Below are 17,746 nucleotides of genomic sequence, written 5' to 3' on the forward strand. Positions count from 1 at the left end.
CTTTGTGTACATTCTTACACATGATAGAAACCTAGAAAAATATGTAGCTCACATTTTGCAATATGTGACTGGATCTGGAAATACCGGGTCTTATCATCTATGTCAACAGATTTGAGTTTTCACCAAGAACACAAAGCTACATGAATAAACTAATCTAATTCACAACCAAAATCCACTAGATTTGAGTGGTCTGCTTTAGCTGGCTGCTTTTCCCAAGCCCAATGACAATCCGTACATGCAGTTAGGGGACTTAATGGAGCTCTGGTTAGCCTGGAGATGGCTGCATTTCTCTGTACAGCTCCATATCTGTGGTATTGAATATAGACCTGTGCTATGAATTTTCTTTCGTGTAAACCAATTATGAGACCTGAATGTCCCATAACTTGGCCCTGCGCTTTAATTTTTAATCTTTTAAACAACTTCTTGCTCTTCTTTGATGTGTACATGTGTACATAAATCATGAGTATTGTAGTAAAGTTTTAATACTAGAGTATGTAAAATTCTGGACAGAAAGTGCAGCGTTTAGTCAGAGATGCTTTTTACGTTGTGACCAGTTACTCTTTGTGTACATTCTTACACATGATAGAAACCTAGAAAAATATGTAGCTCACATTTTGCAATATGTGACTGGATCTGGGAAAACTGGGTCTTATCATCTATGTCAACAGATTTGAGTTTTCACCAAGAACACAAAGCTACATGAATAAACTAATCTAATTCACAACCAAAATCCACTAGATTTGAGTGGTCTGCTTTAGCTGGCTGCTTTTCCCAAGCCCAGTGACAATCCGTACGTGCAGTTAGGGGACTTAATGGAGCTCTGGTTAGCCTGGAGATGGCTGCACTTCTCTGTACAGCTCCATATCTGTGGTATTGAATATAGACCTGTGCTATGAATTTTCTTTCGTGTAAACCAATTATGAGACCTGAATGTCCCATAACTTGGCCCTGCGCTTTACTTTTTAATCTTTTAAACAACTTCTTGCTCTTCTAGAAACCTCCTTTTTTGGAGCTCAGTCAACCTCAGTTTAAAAACTATCACAAAATGGCAGAAAACTTAGCTACTGTCAAATTGCACAGTGGATGCTCTGAAAGGTAAGGAATTGATGCAAAAAGTGTGAAACCTTTGGTAAACATAGCTTCAATCATTGGTGAGCTACTACACACTAAATACAGCATTTTTCGATACTTTTAAATAGACGATAAGACTGGTTTTCCCAGATCGGGTCACATATATGTATCCAGGTATGAAATGAAATGGTCCAGTACTAATAAGGTCACACCTGGATGAAAATTTGAAGAAAGCTCATTTTGGTATTACTGGAAAGTAATTATTATATTAATCCTTAGTTTTTTTTTAGCCAATTAAGCTTTGAAGAACATGGCATATTTACATTCCTTTTAAGATAGTTATTTATGTAATGAATCTGGACAAATATTAAACCAACTCAGCAGATTTTAGGGTGTATGTTTAAAACTGCTTGAATTTTTGTCAACATTTGAACATTTTTTGGTGTGTTGATCTTTTGTAACTGCTGCTTATAATGCATCACTGTACTCAGGCATAATGCAAGGGTGGATTTAGGGGGGTGCTTGGGGTACTGAAGCACCCCCCCTCCCCCCCCCCCCCCCCCCTCCAAAATTTTACCACATGCAAGCTAAGATGCTTCTAGAAGTTGCAGTACAGATGCAATTGCATCTTATACATTACGTGGGCAATGAAAAGATGGAAAGAGAAGGGAGAACGGCTAATCTTACTTAATCTTACTTATAGAATTACTAAGAGGGGTTCAAATTATACTTTTGGTATGAAACTTAAACCTAAAAGCTGCTAAAATCGAAATACTCTAATAGAACAGTCAACTACTCTAATAGAAAATCCATTATAATGTTTTTTTAAAGAAGTTGCCAGTGTGTTTTCTTGACCTGTGCACTGCTATCTTACCATTGCTCCAAACATCCTGCCATATATTAATCACTTTCTGAGAATAACTTCTGTCAAATGGTTTAATGTTCAAATAGTAGGTATTTTCAGTTGTTGCTACAAACTTGATGCTTGGGTTGACATGCTTAAGTAAAACAGTTAATTTCTTAGCATGTATACAGATAACAAGGCTGTAGTATCTGAGAACTGTTTGTTTATCAGTACCAAAGTTCCATGCTGCATTTATCTGAATCTAGCATCAATTGAAGCTAATAAAATTTTATATCATACAGGGTTTGCACTCCCAAACCCCTTGAAGTTCAATTTTATTAGCTCAAATGATACCACAGCATTTACGCTGTAATGCTATAAGGGGTTAGTTGTGGCCAAAAATTAGTTGTATATGTAAGTGACTTTGGACTCTGGTTGTAAAACATTAATAATGATGATGGGACCATATAGTCAGTTTGAAATAGTAACAGAACAGTCTGTGGCTATATATACTACAAAGTTGAAGTTATTTTGTGTGTATTTTAAATCTCTACAATGACCTTAAGATCCAATCCTGTGTATTGTCTTTGACAATCCACTATTATGTATTGCCAATGTAATAGCATTTAAAGGTGTAGTTCCGTTTTTCTAAAATTGCTTACAACTGAACTCACCCCACAAATAGAGTATTTGGTTAGAAATAGTTTCCAGATTCAATCTTGTGATAGCTATATTCCAGAGTAAGCATCACTCTAGCTGAAACATTCTACGTATGCGTACTCTACACACCTCATGGTGAGTGTATACTTGCTCTCTCAAGCCCTCTCTTCATTGTTACTGTTTGATGTTATAATTTGAGCCATAGGACTGTAAAGCACACTAGCTATACCTTAAGCCAAGCAATACACTAAATTTAGCAATCTTGTATTGATGAATTTGCCATATAAATTTTATTAATTCGTGAATTGATGAAATCAATTAGCAAAAAACCAAAACTCTAAAATTAATGTACTGCTAAATTAAAATACGTAGTTTTAGCACAAAATTAATGGCAAGTATCGATCATGTGTAGCTGATATTCATATCTCCCCTTCCTGTTCTTTGTGTAAAGAATATATTTTTAATTACTAGCTGTGCCTTTGTGTGACAGCTAGTATTACAACTGTTCTGGAATAATGGTGTCATTTCGTCATTATTACACTTAGGTGACTCACAAGGATTGTGAATCACTTAAACAAAATGGCATCATTTTTCAGTCAAAAGTATTACCAAATTTTAATACTGGATAGGCTAAATCTACAAAAAAATTCTGTAGGGGCATGCCCCCAGACCCTCCTAGATTCGCACACTATAGCTAGTTGTATTAACCAGTTGTTGCTTTTCTTAGCCAACCAACCATTATGTTAGCACCCCCCCCCCCTTCTGAAATCCTAGATCTGCCCCTGTGATGTCACCACACATTTCACTTTGTGTGGTCAAACATGGCTTTGTAGCACATGCAACGTAGCTGCATGATACATAAATGCCATATTTTAGCCATGCTTGATAGTGTGTGGACTGTACCCTGTGCACATATACGCATTCAGTAAATTTCATGTAACCATATACTGCTGTACTGCTCAATGTAGACACTGTGACCACCAAAGAATATGAAATTCTAATGGCCAACTACTCTAAATTTTGTGACATCCTTAAAACAGAACTAGAGCTACTTCCAAAATTTGTTCAAGATAACATAATCACTGCGGATCGGTCACAAGATATACCTTCCATACCAGCAGCACAGAAAGGAGTAGCTATTCTTACAAGCATTACAGGTCCAGTTCAAAGTGGCCAAACTGAAAGATTTTACGCTATGATACGGATAATGAAAGAACATGGTAAAACCTATACACAAGTATTTGCAAGTAAAATAGAAAGAGAATTAGGCATCCAAGATGATACACCAGCTCATGCAGGTATTTGTAATTGTATGTTCTGTATTTTTAAATTGTAATTCTATTTAACAATGTTTCTGGTAATAAGCTAATTTGATAAACGTATGATACTCTTTCAGGTGAAGCAATGCTTCTTCCATTATTGCTTGCACAATTAACAGTGAATATTGGAATCATATACTTTCCTAATCCTTTTGATGTGCATATACCATACTTGCTTGGTGAAATGCTGCTACTACTGTTAGTGTAGTGTCAAACGTCAGTGCAGCTACTGTGCAATTTAAAGATAACCACTCTTTGAGGACAGCATTTATAGCATAGCTTATTCCCAGTGCTTATACTTGATAGATACCAGAAATTCAATCGAGGCCACCACCATTAACAGATTATTGGCAGTCTGTAATTCTTCTTAACAATCTATTTACAAGATCACAATGACCACACACCCTTATTACATATTATTCTAACTGTATTTATAATGCTAGCACAGTGAAATATGAAATAGTTACATGCCCGGTAGGTGAAAAGCTGACTTGAGATACCCTAATACAGCAGTCACCCTAACAGAACAGTCGCATGTTGTATAGCTGTGTGCTACAACAAAAAACCAAAACTAATATATATATTAAAAATTATTAATGTAAAAATGAAGTAGGGATCCATGTAATAAAAAGTGGTGAAACAATGGTATGATTACAGCATAGCTTGGTGGGAAAATCCCTGAAAAATGATTGTTATAACATGGTGATGTAAGGATTTACCTCTTGAGCTATGCTGTAATACCATCTCTTGTTTCACTAATTTTTATTGCTTAGATCCCTACTTAATTTTAATTTAAACACCAATATGCGCGGTAGTGTGTCGTGCAGCCCAAGAAGCTGGTAAGTATATTGACAGAAAGAAAGAAAACACAATTTTCATGCATTCGTAACTCAATGCTGCCATAACAAAATGAAACAATTTTTGTTGTGGACATACCAGTACTCCACATTCCTAATTTCAGCAAAATCACTTCAAGCATTCCAGAGATATGCAACTTCAAAAATTGGCTTAGTTTCTTCATTTTTAACTTGTTGTTTTTCTTCCTCCTTTTGTACACTTACAAAAAATGCAAACGCCTTATCCAATTTCCTTGAAATTTGGCACACAGAAGGGGGGTATAAAGGCACATCTTGGTACCAAATACAATAAACAGTGAAAGAGTTATTAGCAATTGTTCACAGAAAATAACACCAATATGTCATCATGCACACAGGGTAAACTGCTTATGCGAAGAAGCTGAAAATCTGTGTGAACCTCAAACCTTTTGTGGTTTGAAAGAAACCAAGCTAGAAACCATGAAGGTACAATGAAAGACCAACAGTGTGTAACAATTATGCAGTTGAGAGTAGCTAATAAAAACGATTACTTTCCATGCCTAACAGAAAAACAGCTTGGAGTAATGCTTTGAAAATCGCTGTACAGATGGAGTAATCATGTTAGAAGGGCTCTTCAAAGGTGTAGAAGAATCAGACTTAAGACCACAGCATTATAACATGAAATCCAACTTGGTGTAGCAAGTATGAGATTGAGATACTCTAATAGAACAGTCATCCTAATAGAGCAGTCACACTGAAGAGAGGTCAGCTAGAAACAAGTAACCTATATGGAGATCAGCTACAAACAAATGACCCTGTAGAGAGATCAGTTAGAAACAAGTCACCCCGTAGAGATATCAGCTAGATACAAGTAATAGTTGTAACATGGGCATGAGGGCTTTGCCTGATATGTATGCCCGACTGCCCGAGGGCAGAGAGCATACATATCAGGTAAAGCCCGAATGCCCCATATTACAACTAATATGTAACACTTCTTAGGCTGATAGCCTATGCAGGGTGATCAACCACCCAAGCCAATACGAGTGCAGCCACTGAATGTATTATATACAATATGCACACCTAAAATTTTCGATTATGGGTCAGCAGCTAGTACGTTCTGGTTACATTCGGTTATGATAAACGGACATATCCTAGAAATATCACAGAGAATTTCCGTTACACGAGTTTAATGTTTTAATCAGTGCTATTAAATCGTTTATGGGAAAGCTACGCAGTTCACCAAAGGCCTGGACAGGTAAGCTTGCTTGTAGAGTGGTTACTCTGTGCAGAATGGTAGCTTTGTGATGGGGGTGTGTCCGTATTCAAAAACGTGCGGAAACGATCGAATGAATAAGCTATAGCACTAGTTTTCACCTTAGCCCAACGTTTTTCAACTTGTAGGATGGCGAGGGTAACAAAACGCTCTCCGTCTGTGTGGTTTCCATGGCGAAATCCAAGTTGTGAATCCTAATCACGTGAGTATTATTCGATCCCCACAATCGATTTCGGCATCTACGTCTATATAATCAGTGCCCAGTTGTAGCCCGGTTACATTTCGTATGTTATGTAGCCCGGCTAGCTGGGCTACATACGAAATGTAGCCCGGGCGGTTCCTTTGATCTGAGGTGTGAAAGTGTTACATGTTACCCTATAGAGATCAGCTACAAGGCATCCGGTGGAAATATGTACTTGAAACAAATCACCATGTAGAGTTCAGCTAGAAACAAGTCACCCTGAAAAGAGTGCAGCTACAAACAATGAGAGTTAAAGCTATAGTTCAGTTATGTAAGAAGTCAGCTTATTACTCAGTGTTAAATATACAAATATTTAATCGGACAAAAAGCTATACACACAATTGCTTCTTTTGTGTCACAATTACTACAGTAAAAAAAATAAAAATAAAAAAAGTTAAAAGGAAGCACCAAAGCCAATATTTGGCCAGCTTTGTGGCTTGTAATACAAAAAGAAGTGATATCTAAACCAAAACAGCCAAGCTGCAAAAAAGTGTGGCCCGCAAAAAGGCCAGGGTGAAAAAAGATGTAAAATCCAAGGTGGCTGCTAAGAAATGGCTGTGATGGTAGGTTAATGGCAAAAATTTTATAACAATTCAGGTGAATTCAGTGCCAAATCATAGTGAAACTTGGAGGAGGCAACACAAATTCACCTGAATTGTCATTGTTAAACTTTTTGCCATTAACCTACCATCACACCCATTTCTTGGCTGCCACCTTTGATTTCACATCTTTTTCACCCTGGCCTTTTTGGGGGCCGCACTCTTTTTTTACAGCTTGGCTGTTTTGGTTTAGATGCTAGTAGCTCTACTAAATTTCACTGCAGTTTGCACTACAAGGAAACAGCAGATGAATGGTATAGCCTCTAGATACATGATTAAACCCCCTGAAGAATTATGCATCAAATATCTATGATGAGGACAAAAATGTATAGACAAATGATGCAAGCATTTGTCTTGTCTTATGCTGCTAGCATATACAGGAAGATACCTATTTAATTTATGGGTACCCAGAGGTGAAGCTGAAGACCAAAAAAAAAAAAAAAAGAACAGGTCTCAAGTATGACTGCTTTGTTAGTCAATTAGAATATCTCAATCTTTTCAGTAATATATAGTACAGTGTGCTGATGACCATTAGTTACACCACTGGACATATTTATTGGTACCCAAGTACCCGTGGCACCCATGCTTCCTACGCCCCTGTAATATCAGTTTAATATCTTTTTGAAACCTCAGCTTGGTAAAACAGGCTGATCACAAAATCTCATCATTCCTTGTCATTCATTGTCCAATGCAAAATGCATGTATTTTACACTACATACAAAAACACTAATTTAAAACCTTTAACTCACAAAAGAAAGCCCTTGAATTTCTTTGTCTAATTCTGACTGTACAAATGGGAAACTGTCGCCATAGTGACAGTTATTTACTGCCGATGATGACATAATACACGCTTCATACATTAACCTATTGGAAATTTTAATTATCCCTGCAGAAAAATCCCAATTTACAAGTTGTTACCCAGAATCAAACTCGCTGAATTTGGTATCATTCTACGCAGTGAATAATACTTAATAAGGCTCCAACCACACAAATTATTAAACAAGTTATTTTACAAAGATATGTTGAAAATCATGTGTTTTTACGGACCTTCTGAACACATAAATGTTGCAGTACAAGGCTCCTTTTTAGCTTCCCCTTCATTACTACACAAAGAACTTACAGATGAATCAAATTGCCTTTCATCAAGGAATCTGACACACCAAACCTTGTGTCTGTCAACCAGAGTAAGTGGAAGTTATGACACCTTGTTTAAAAGATGCTGTTATTTTATATGAAATGGGCATACAGAAATCTGGAATATCTTACATAAGTTTTGATATGAATGGCATTTTAGCAAGAAAAAATGGCCCAGTTTGGGCTGTTTTCATCTGAAAACAAATCAAAAATAGGTCATGGACACACACAGTAATCCATTCAGCAAACCTTGCTACTTTTTATCCCAAGATTCGCCTTGTAAACTTCACTATGCCTGTGAAAGAATAATATTATGAATAATAATAATTATTATGAATAAACAGGAAAATTTCAGTTTTATCCCAAATATACATACTGTTTCCTTTTCACTTGATACTTACTAGTAGACCTATACTCATTGCAAAGAACCACTAGAGGGTCATTTTGAGTTGAAGAATGCTTTTCAAGGTGGTTATTAGGTGTGCGTTCTATTAGGATTTTTGCAAAAAACATGGACAGTCCTTATTATGTGAACCCACTATCATGGTTCATGGTATCCTAATCCTGGTGTGTGACTCCTTTAGGCGAGTTGGCAGTTGCCACTGAAACTGAGGCTAAGTTACATGGATCAATGTAACCACTTTCCAGTGTTACAGCTGTACTGTACATCGTAATGGCTATACACATGCTCCACCCATAGTGCAATCTATTCAGTGATGACTAGGACTGGCATCCACTACTTGTGATCTACAGTGACAGAACACAGCATACATGAATTATGAGCAACAGCTGTTACAATGTTCATGCTAGTGTTTATGCATAGTTTAATGTTACAGCTACGTACTAGCTACTTACAAGCTGTGCATGCGTTCTCTAGCTACATTCGTATTGTATGTTTGCTCAGAGTCCTGCTTGTAAAGTAAACTACATGCGTGCTACAGACTGTAGCATCATGCTTGTGGAGGTGATGGCATGTGCTGCCTTCACACATGCTACAGCGTTGCCTTCGCATGTGTAGTCACATGTACATGAAACCAAACTGAGTGTATATGTGTTGCATTTAGGTGCATTGTGAAGTTATATTTGAGTGGTACTTATTATTATAATTAATTAGCATAGCCCACCAGGGGAAACATGCTAGTGTACATTTTACTAACATGACTGTAATCAAATTATGTTTAAAAGTATAAATATCATTGTGGTAGTTGATTCCATTAAATGGCAAAAAGGAGTACTTGTAAACATTGATTCTTGTTTGTAGTTGAATAAGCTCTAGGGGATGGTGGGAAAAAGTGTGTGATATCGGGGCTGGTGAAGGTAGACAATGATTCCCTAGTATAAACAAACTTGAAATAATTCAGTATTGGTCTGCCTGTTTTGCTCTAATAAAACCATGGTTTAGATGTAGTCATCAGCAGCATGACAGTGTAACAGACATGTTGATGTACCTTAAACGGGTCAGTCTGAAGGAGCAAAGAACAATGGCTTACCTTACTACTAAGAAAGTTAGTTCCAGATAGATACACAATGTTCAGTAGATGGTAGTAATATCTGTTTGTATACGTAGATGATCTTTAATTTCTGTTGGTGCAGTGTGTAAGGTTCTTTTTAGGACTTTGCTGCAAGTATAGTTGACATTGGGATCTCAGGATAATCTATGATGGAGGTGGATGCCTAGATAATTATGTTCCACTGTATTGAGTGGGATGTTGGCTATTTTGTATGTAAAACTGTTTTGTACTGTATCTAACTAACTAATGGACTTGAGCCAATTATGCCTCAAAATTTGCTTTTGAGTAATGCTAAAAAATCAATATATATTCAAAATTATGGTACACTGAAATGCTGACTGGTTTTTAGCAATGTATTCTAAACAGTTAATTAATCACAACGTAGGCCAAGTACGTAGCATAGTCATGGCCACTAAGTTACAAGCAATGTTTCTATGATACCCAATCTGCCTCTCTGTACTCGCAGAACATGGCTGGTCTCAAGGTCAACTACCAGACGTAGTTGAAAACTCATGCACTGAGGTGATAAGTTAGTTATCACCAAAATGGCACTTTGATCCTCCCGCCACTGAGATATAAATGTATTATTATGTGATGCTAATGATAATATGTCTGTCTTGGCATGTGATCAATATATGCTAACCTTAGCCTGTTTTACCATGCAAGGAGTGCTACAAACCAAATGTGGTAGTTTGCTTCTCTTAACCCTTTGCCCCCGAAGTTAATATAAAATAGTGTTCTGTTAAACGTGAATGCCACTATAGTAAACATGAATACCACTATAGCGGCTCTTGTTACACACATGTGTTCCAATGCATATATCTCGTAAACAAAATATCCTATGAATATGTGGTTAGGACCACGCTACTCTGTGGGTTAATGGATATTATCCTAAGCATTATCCAAACATTGTAGCACAATCCAGCACAATATATGGTGAATCTGTGTTTGAAAGGATTTTTAGCCATCTCTAAGATGATAAATATGACATTACTACTTGCAACAAAAGAGAGATGGAATAAAGAAGGTTAGTAATATGATATATCCTTTATGATTAGTATATTGCAAACCATGGAGGAATAGGTGGTCCCTACACGAAGTAACAGGAGCCCAAGTTTTGCAATCCAAATGCATATTTCTCATAAAATAAGATTTGTTTTAAGAACCAAAGCCACTGTAGTGGCATTTGGGGCCAAAGGATTAATACTTGTTCGACCCAATTTAATCTCTATAGGGTGGCTATGGCAGCTCCTTTAGCAAGGTCATACTCTGTCAAGACTACTAACCTCACAAGTTTTCATCAATCAAAGGAAGTTTTACAATTTAATGTCTGCTGGTTTGGCTCTCAGAATTCTTGATAGACCCTTCAGTCACCTACATCCATGCTTGTAAAGCTAGTCTGCATGACAGCTCTCTTCACCCTCTTGGCAATGTCAGAACGGTCAAAAATTCTACTCATCAATGACAACCCCATATTTCATGTTCATGCTGCTTCTGCTGTTGCCAAAGATAATGGGCCCTGGCTATTAATTGCACGAACTTTGATTGTATGGAAAGTCTTTATAAGTCATTGGTGAAACCAAATGTTTTAAAAACATGTTATTTTACTAGTAGCAATAAGAAGTAAAGCAGTAGTAATACCTTCCATGATTTAGCATTAGCATTAAGAGAATCTAACATCACATGTTTTCTTGTTTATATACAGGTCTTATGCCAAAGCCACATGATAGTGTGTTTTCATGGTGAAGGTCATTGTACATAGCTAGGCACTTAAGACATAATTTAAACATTTTTGGTGCAGTGTACATCTGTATATAAAATGTCCAAATCTGACCACGGAATTGCTACCCATATAGGCATAGCACAAAGGGAACATGGGATGTTTAAAGTCCCTCAATGTTTTAGAGATTGATGGAGCAGTCACCAATTCTAATAAAACAGTCAATTATAAACGCTGTTTATCAGTTTAAACAACTAAATTCCATTCTAAATAGAATTGCTGACACAATTTCCACCCTATCAGTTTAAACAACTAAACACTATTCTAAATAGAATTGCTGACTCAATTCCCACCCTAGTAAATGTCACAAGAAATTCACATCTGTAGCTTATAATACATATACATGCAGCTACTTAAATCTATAGATACTGTATGAACGCGTCTTGGTAAGATAGTTTTCTTTGGTTTATGTATGATACTATACCTCATGTTACTAACTCTGTTTTCTAGCTCAGATTAATATTATGTAGCATCCCTATTTCAGTATTGAACTGGCAATAAATATTTGCAAATTTCAGTCAGAATTGCCTCCAGCTTCAATCTCAGAATGTTAATTCTTCAAATTTCCCCAGGGAGAAATGCCCCAGATCACCGTACAGAGCTCATCCTTCATGTTTTTCAGAGTGTTTCACACACTGTGCAATCAAGACACACGGTAGTGAGTCGTGCAGCCCAAGAAGCCAGCACACCACACCATGAGTATATTGACAAGAAAAAAGAAAATGCGATTTTCACACCTATGTAACTCTGTGATCCGTTATCCAATTGGAAGCATATTTGCTACAGATGTGCCAGCTAGGTAGGGGAGTTTACATACCAAATTGGAAGAAAATCGCTCCAGACATTTCTGAGATACAAGCAACCAAAATTTCGTTCTAATTTCTTTGTTTTAATTTCTTCGTTTTTTTCTTATTCTTCATTTAGTACACTTTGCAAAATCCACCATAAAATACGAGTGCGTGCTCCAATCAGGCCGACATTTGGCACACTTAAAGGGCTCATTACAGCAGATCTCAGTACCAAGTTTGGTAGGAAACCAATGAATATTCACGGAGTTATGACCAGATATTCATGGAGTTATGACCAGATATTCATGTAAACTAAAGTCGAAGGTCTGTCATGCCCACAAGGTAAATGCCTTGAAGGAATGAGCTGATAGTTGCTATGTAAATGGAATATCCATCGTAGGAGTGCCTTCTTGTAGTTTGAAAAGAATCGAGATAAAGACCATGGAGATATGACAAAAAACCCAACCTGTGTCACAATTACGGGATTTATTTTTGTATATAAAAAACTATTAGTTTTCACGCCTACCAGGCAAACCGCTTAGAACAATGAGCTGAAAATCAGTATGTAGCTGGAATAATCATCATAGAAAGTCCTTACAGTAGTACAGAAGAATCGGATTACAAACCACTTTCGAAAACGAACTACATGTAGCAAAAGCAAGATCAAGATACCCTAATAGAACAGTCGCCCTATTAAAGCATTCAGCTACGTTTGTAGCTTACTCCACTATAGAATTATATTACATTGTAAGTTATTCTGTAGGGAGTTCAGCTACAAACAGTTAATATGATAGACAATTCAAGTCACCCTATAGACAGTTAAGCTACAAATATATCGCTGTAGAGATTCAGCACATTACGAGTCACACTGAAGTGAGTTCAGCTATAAACAAGTCAATCTGTAGAATTCAGCTACAAACAAGTCACTGTGTAGTGAGTTCAGTTACAAAGAAACTACCCAGTAGAGAGTTCATCTATATAAACAAGTTAGCTACCCAATAGAGATCAGCTACAAACAAGTCACTTTATACAATGTTCAGCTACAAGTACGTCACTCTGTAGAGAGTTCAGCTACAAACAAGTCACTCTGTAGTACAAACAAGTCACCACTTAGAGAGTTCAGGAACCGATCAAAAAATCACCCTGTAAAGATTTAAGCTATACAAACAAGTTATAACTCTATAGAAGAGAAAGCTCAGCTACAAACTTAACAGATCACACTGTAGAGAGTTCAGCTAGAAACAAGTCATATTGTACAGAGATCAGCTAGAAGGATCACCTTGTAGAGAGTTCAGCTTCAAAAAAAATCTCCCTGCAGATAATTCAGCTAAAAACAAGTCACCCTGTAGAAGGATCAGCTAGAAGAATTTACCTTCTAGAGAGTTCAGCTACGAAAAGATCACCCTGTAGAGAGTACAGCTGCAAACAAATCACCCTGTAGAGAGTTCAGCTACGAACAGATCACACTGTAGAGAGTTCAGCTAGAAACAATTCACCCTGTAGAGAGATTAGGTAGAAACAATTCACCCTGTAGAGAGTTCAGCTACAAAGAAACCATCATGTAGAGAGTTCAGCTGCAAACAAATCACCTGTAGAGAGTTCAGCTACAAACAAATCTCTCTGTAGAGAGATCAGTTAGAAGAAGTTACCGTATAGCTGGTAATTTTCGAAAGGTTTTTATTTTCGGATATTTCGAAGAGGCCCTTCTCTTCGAAAATAAATTCCCACGTCCGGTTGTTTTTCGAAAATAAATTCCCACAAGTGAAAGCAACCGTCTAACCGGCTTTTGGTGATTCGTTCGTGTATTCCTCGAGTTTTAGCTCAGTATTGCTGATGATAATGGGTAAACTGTATCATTACTGTACCAATAACCAGAAAACAGGTGATCCAGAATGGTAATTGGTGCCGTCTGCTCTACAATCTATGGTGATTAGGATACTATGAGCTAGCTATCATCGAGCGTGCATGATCGTGCCAGTGAGTTCACTCCACCCGAGACTCCCTCGGTCTTCTCTCCAGTGCACAGGAATGGAGATTATTCCATCAGTAAGTCAGTTTTCGGCAAACATTCACGCATCTTCATAATTTATGACACGATTTTCCGTTCAGGTAATTGAAATCCATCCGGACTTCGAAATATGCACTCTTCGAAATTAAAATCTTTCGAAATTCATATTTTGCTTCTTGTACGAAAATTTCTGTTTCGAAAATAACCTGCTATACGGTACCTTGTAGAGAGTTCAGCTGCAAACAGATCACCTTGTAGAGAGTTCAGCTACAAAGAAACCACCATGTAGAGAGTTTAGCTGCAAACAGATCACCCTGTAGAGAATTCATCTATGTTTCAAGTCACCCAGCAGAGAGATCAGCTGCAAAAAAGTTATCCTGTAGGAAATAATTGGCATGTAATAAATATCTAATCCAAAACAGCCAAGCTGTAAAAAAAGAGTGCGGCCCCCAAAAAGGCTATGGTGGAAAAAGATGTGAAATCCAAGGTGGCAGCCAAGAAATGGCTGTGATGGTAGGTTAATGGTAAAAAAAATTAATAACAACAATTCAGGTGAATTTTGGTGCCGCTTGGTCTTGGCACAAAATTCACCTGAATTGTCGTTATTAAAATTTTTACCATTAACCTACCGTCACAGCCATTTCTTGGGGGCCGCACTCTTTTTTTACAGCTTGGCTGTTTTGGATTAGATTTCACTTCTTTTTGTATTTCTATACCCCAAAGCCGGCCTATGGCCGGCTTTGAGGTTTTTTTTAACTAATCTTTTTTTTCTTTTCCACAGGAAGAAGAAAAGATGAAGTAGATGAATACTTTAAATATTTCTGATTTTATCAATGAATGTACAAATTATATATATATAATACATATATTAAATTCTACATAGTACATGGTTTCTTTGCAACTGAACATTCTACAAGGTGAGTCCTTCTAGCTGATCTCTCTACAGGGTGAACTGTTTGTAACTGAACTATCTACAAGATAACTTCTTCTAGCTGATCTCTCTACAGGATGATTTGTTTGTAGCTGAACTCCCTACAAGGTAACTTCTTCTAAGTATAGCTGATGTCTCTATAGGGTCACTAGTTAGTAGCGATCTCTCTACAAGGTGACTTCTTCTATCTGATCTTTCTACGGGGTAATTTGTTTGTAGCTGAACTCTCTACATGATGGTTTCTTTGTAGCTGAACTCTGTACAGGGTAACTTCTTCTAGCTGATCCCTCTACAGGGCAATTTGTTTGTAGCTTAGCTCTCTACATGGTGGTTTCTTTGTAGCTGAACTCTCTACAAGGTCACTTCTTCTAGCTGATCGCTCTACAGGGCAATTTTTTTGTAGCTGAACTCTTACATGATTGTTTCTTTGAAGCTGGACTCTCTACAAGGTGATTTCTTCTAGCTGATCTTTCTACAGGGTGATTTGTTTGTAGCTGAACTCTCTACAAGGAAACTTCTACTAGCTGATCTCTCTACAGGTAGATTTGTTTGTAGCTGAACTCTCTACATAATGGTTTCTTTGTAGCTGAACTCTCTACAAGGTAACTTCTTCTAGCTGATCTCTCTACAGGGCAATTTGTTTGTAGCTGAACTCTCACATGATTGTTTCTTTGAGACTGAACTCTCTACAAGGTGATTTCTTCTAGCTGATCTTTCTACAGGGTGATATGTTTGTAGCTGAATTCTCTACAAGGAAACTTCTTCTAGCTGATCTCTCTACAGGGAGATTTGTTTGTAGCTGAACTCTCTACAGGTGATTTGTTTGTGGCTGAATTCTCTACATGATGGTTTCTTTGTAGCTGAACTCTCTACAAGGTAACTTCTTCTAGCTGATCTCTCTACAGGGCGATTTGTTTGTAGCTGAACTCTCTACATGGTGGTTTCTTTGTAGCTGAACTCTAAAAGGTGATTTCTTCTAGCTGAACTATCTCTTTCTGTAGTTGAACTCCCTACAAGGTAACTTCTTCCAACTGATCTCTCTGCAGGGTAAATTGTTTGTAGCTGAACTCCCCACAGGGTGATTTGTTTGTAGCTGATCTCTATACAGGTTACTTGTTTCTAACTGATCTCTTGAATTCTGTTCAGGGTGACTGCTCTATTAGGATGACTGCTCTATTAGACTATCTCGATCTCGCACTTGCTACACCAAGTTGGATTTCGTGTTATAACTCTGTGGCTTTAAGTCTGATTCTTCTACACCATTGAAGAGCCTTTCTAAGATGATTACTCCATCTGTACAGCGAATTTCAAAGCATTACCCCAAGCGGTTTATCTGGTAGGTGTGGAAAGTAGTCGTTTTTTATTAGCTAATCTCGGTTGCATAATTGTTACACACTGTTGGTTTTTCCGTTGTATCTTCCTGGTTTTTAGCTCGATTTCTTTCAAACCACAAAAGGTTTGAGGTTCAATAGTTAATCTATTCACCCACCGATTTTCAGCTTCTTCCCATACACGGTTTACCCTGTAGGCGTGACAACATATTGGTGTTATTTTTCGTGAATAATCTCTCATAACTCTTTGCCTGTTTATCGTATTCCAGCCAAAGTTGGTACCGAGATGCGCCTTTACACCCCCCTTCTGTGTGCAAAATTTCAAGGCAATCGGATAAGGCGTTCGCGTTTTATAGCAGTTTTTGTAAGTGTGCGAAAAGAGGAAGAAAAATAAGAAGAAGAAGAATAGGGTTTCCACAACATTTTCAAATTAATTTGGTAACTGTTGTTATGTGTTGGACTAACTCTCACTTGAATACAGCTTCAGTGGCAGTAAATTCTATTGCCTCCTTGGGGTGGAAATCGATCGAAATGTCTGCAAATTACAAGATTACGAGCTGCAATTCCCGGAAACAATGATCTTTTATCACAATACTGCACTTCAACCTTCCTCTGTGAGCAAACCTTCACCAAAAAGTATTGGTGGTTTGATTGGTAAAGCACGATTGCTGTAGCTGCATCATTGAGACAGGATTTTGGGGTCCAAAAATGTGTTTTCGTCCACAAAGACCAAACGAATGATTGCCAAACTTCCTCACACCACAGTAGTAGTCACCCATCAACAAAGAAGTCACGTACCAAGTATGGTTAAATTCTGAAGATGCTAACCATCTGGGTGAACCCAGTATTGGGCAAAAATTAACCCTTTCTTCATCATTTGCTCTCTCAACTACTCAAAACCAGAATTCTTCAGGTATAACAGTGTTAACATCTAGAACATATAACTAGCATCAAGGATTTGCTATTAGAAATCGTAAGGCCACACAAAGTTAATTTTATGTTTCTGGTCCAACTTGGGAAAAAAAATCACCAGGTGACCAGGCTTTTTTTTTTTTTTTTTTAACAATTGAATTGGGTACAAATGTTAATATTTATAAAATACAATATGTTTTTGTATCATTACAGGGAAAAGAATACAAGAATGAGACATACAAAGCAAGATGTTCAAAGAATATGAAACTCAAAAAGTGGATGTACAATAGCTATTTATGCACGCACATGTTCAACAATTAAATGCTACAGTATAAGAATGCATATAGACTATGTAGATCTTCAAATGTCAATAAGTTTACATTTGCGTTTCAATACCGCTACCTTGGTGGAATCACATTTGCATGACTCACAACGAGGATAATACCCAGGAGTTTCAATTAGATCTTCACTTGTTCCACAATGAATACAAACATTTCCAAAACAATTACAAGAGTAGAAAGGGGTTTCT

General features: G+C 37.3%; 2 protein-coding genes across 5 annotated transcripts in view; one reads left to right on the top strand and one right to left on the bottom strand.

The window, feature by feature from the left end:
• LOC136247105 (NACHT, LRR and PYD domains-containing protein 14-like) overlaps positions 1-17,746 on the bottom strand; it is a 207,570-nt gene that overhangs the window by 116,723 nt on the left and 73,101 nt on the right. The gene's annotated exons all lie outside the window — the stretch shown is intronic.
• The window catches only part of LOC136247106 (uncharacterized), a 144,696-nt gene that overhangs the window by 109,456 nt on the left and 17,494 nt on the right, over positions 1-17,746 (top strand). For both annotated transcript variants that reach the window (XM_066038730.1, XM_066038731.1), the window contains one exon: positions 3,544-3,873. In XM_066038730.1, coding sequence (XP_065894802.1) covers positions 3,544-3,873 — 330 coding nt within the window. The remainder of the gene's footprint in view (positions 1-3,543; positions 3,874-17,746) is intronic.

This window comes from Dysidea avara, chromosome 2 (assembly GCF_963678975.1).
Source record: "Dysidea avara chromosome 2, odDysAvar1.4, whole genome shotgun sequence".
NCBI classification, from domain to species: Eukaryota; Metazoa; Porifera; class Demospongiae; order Dictyoceratida; family Dysideidae; genus Dysidea; species Dysidea avara.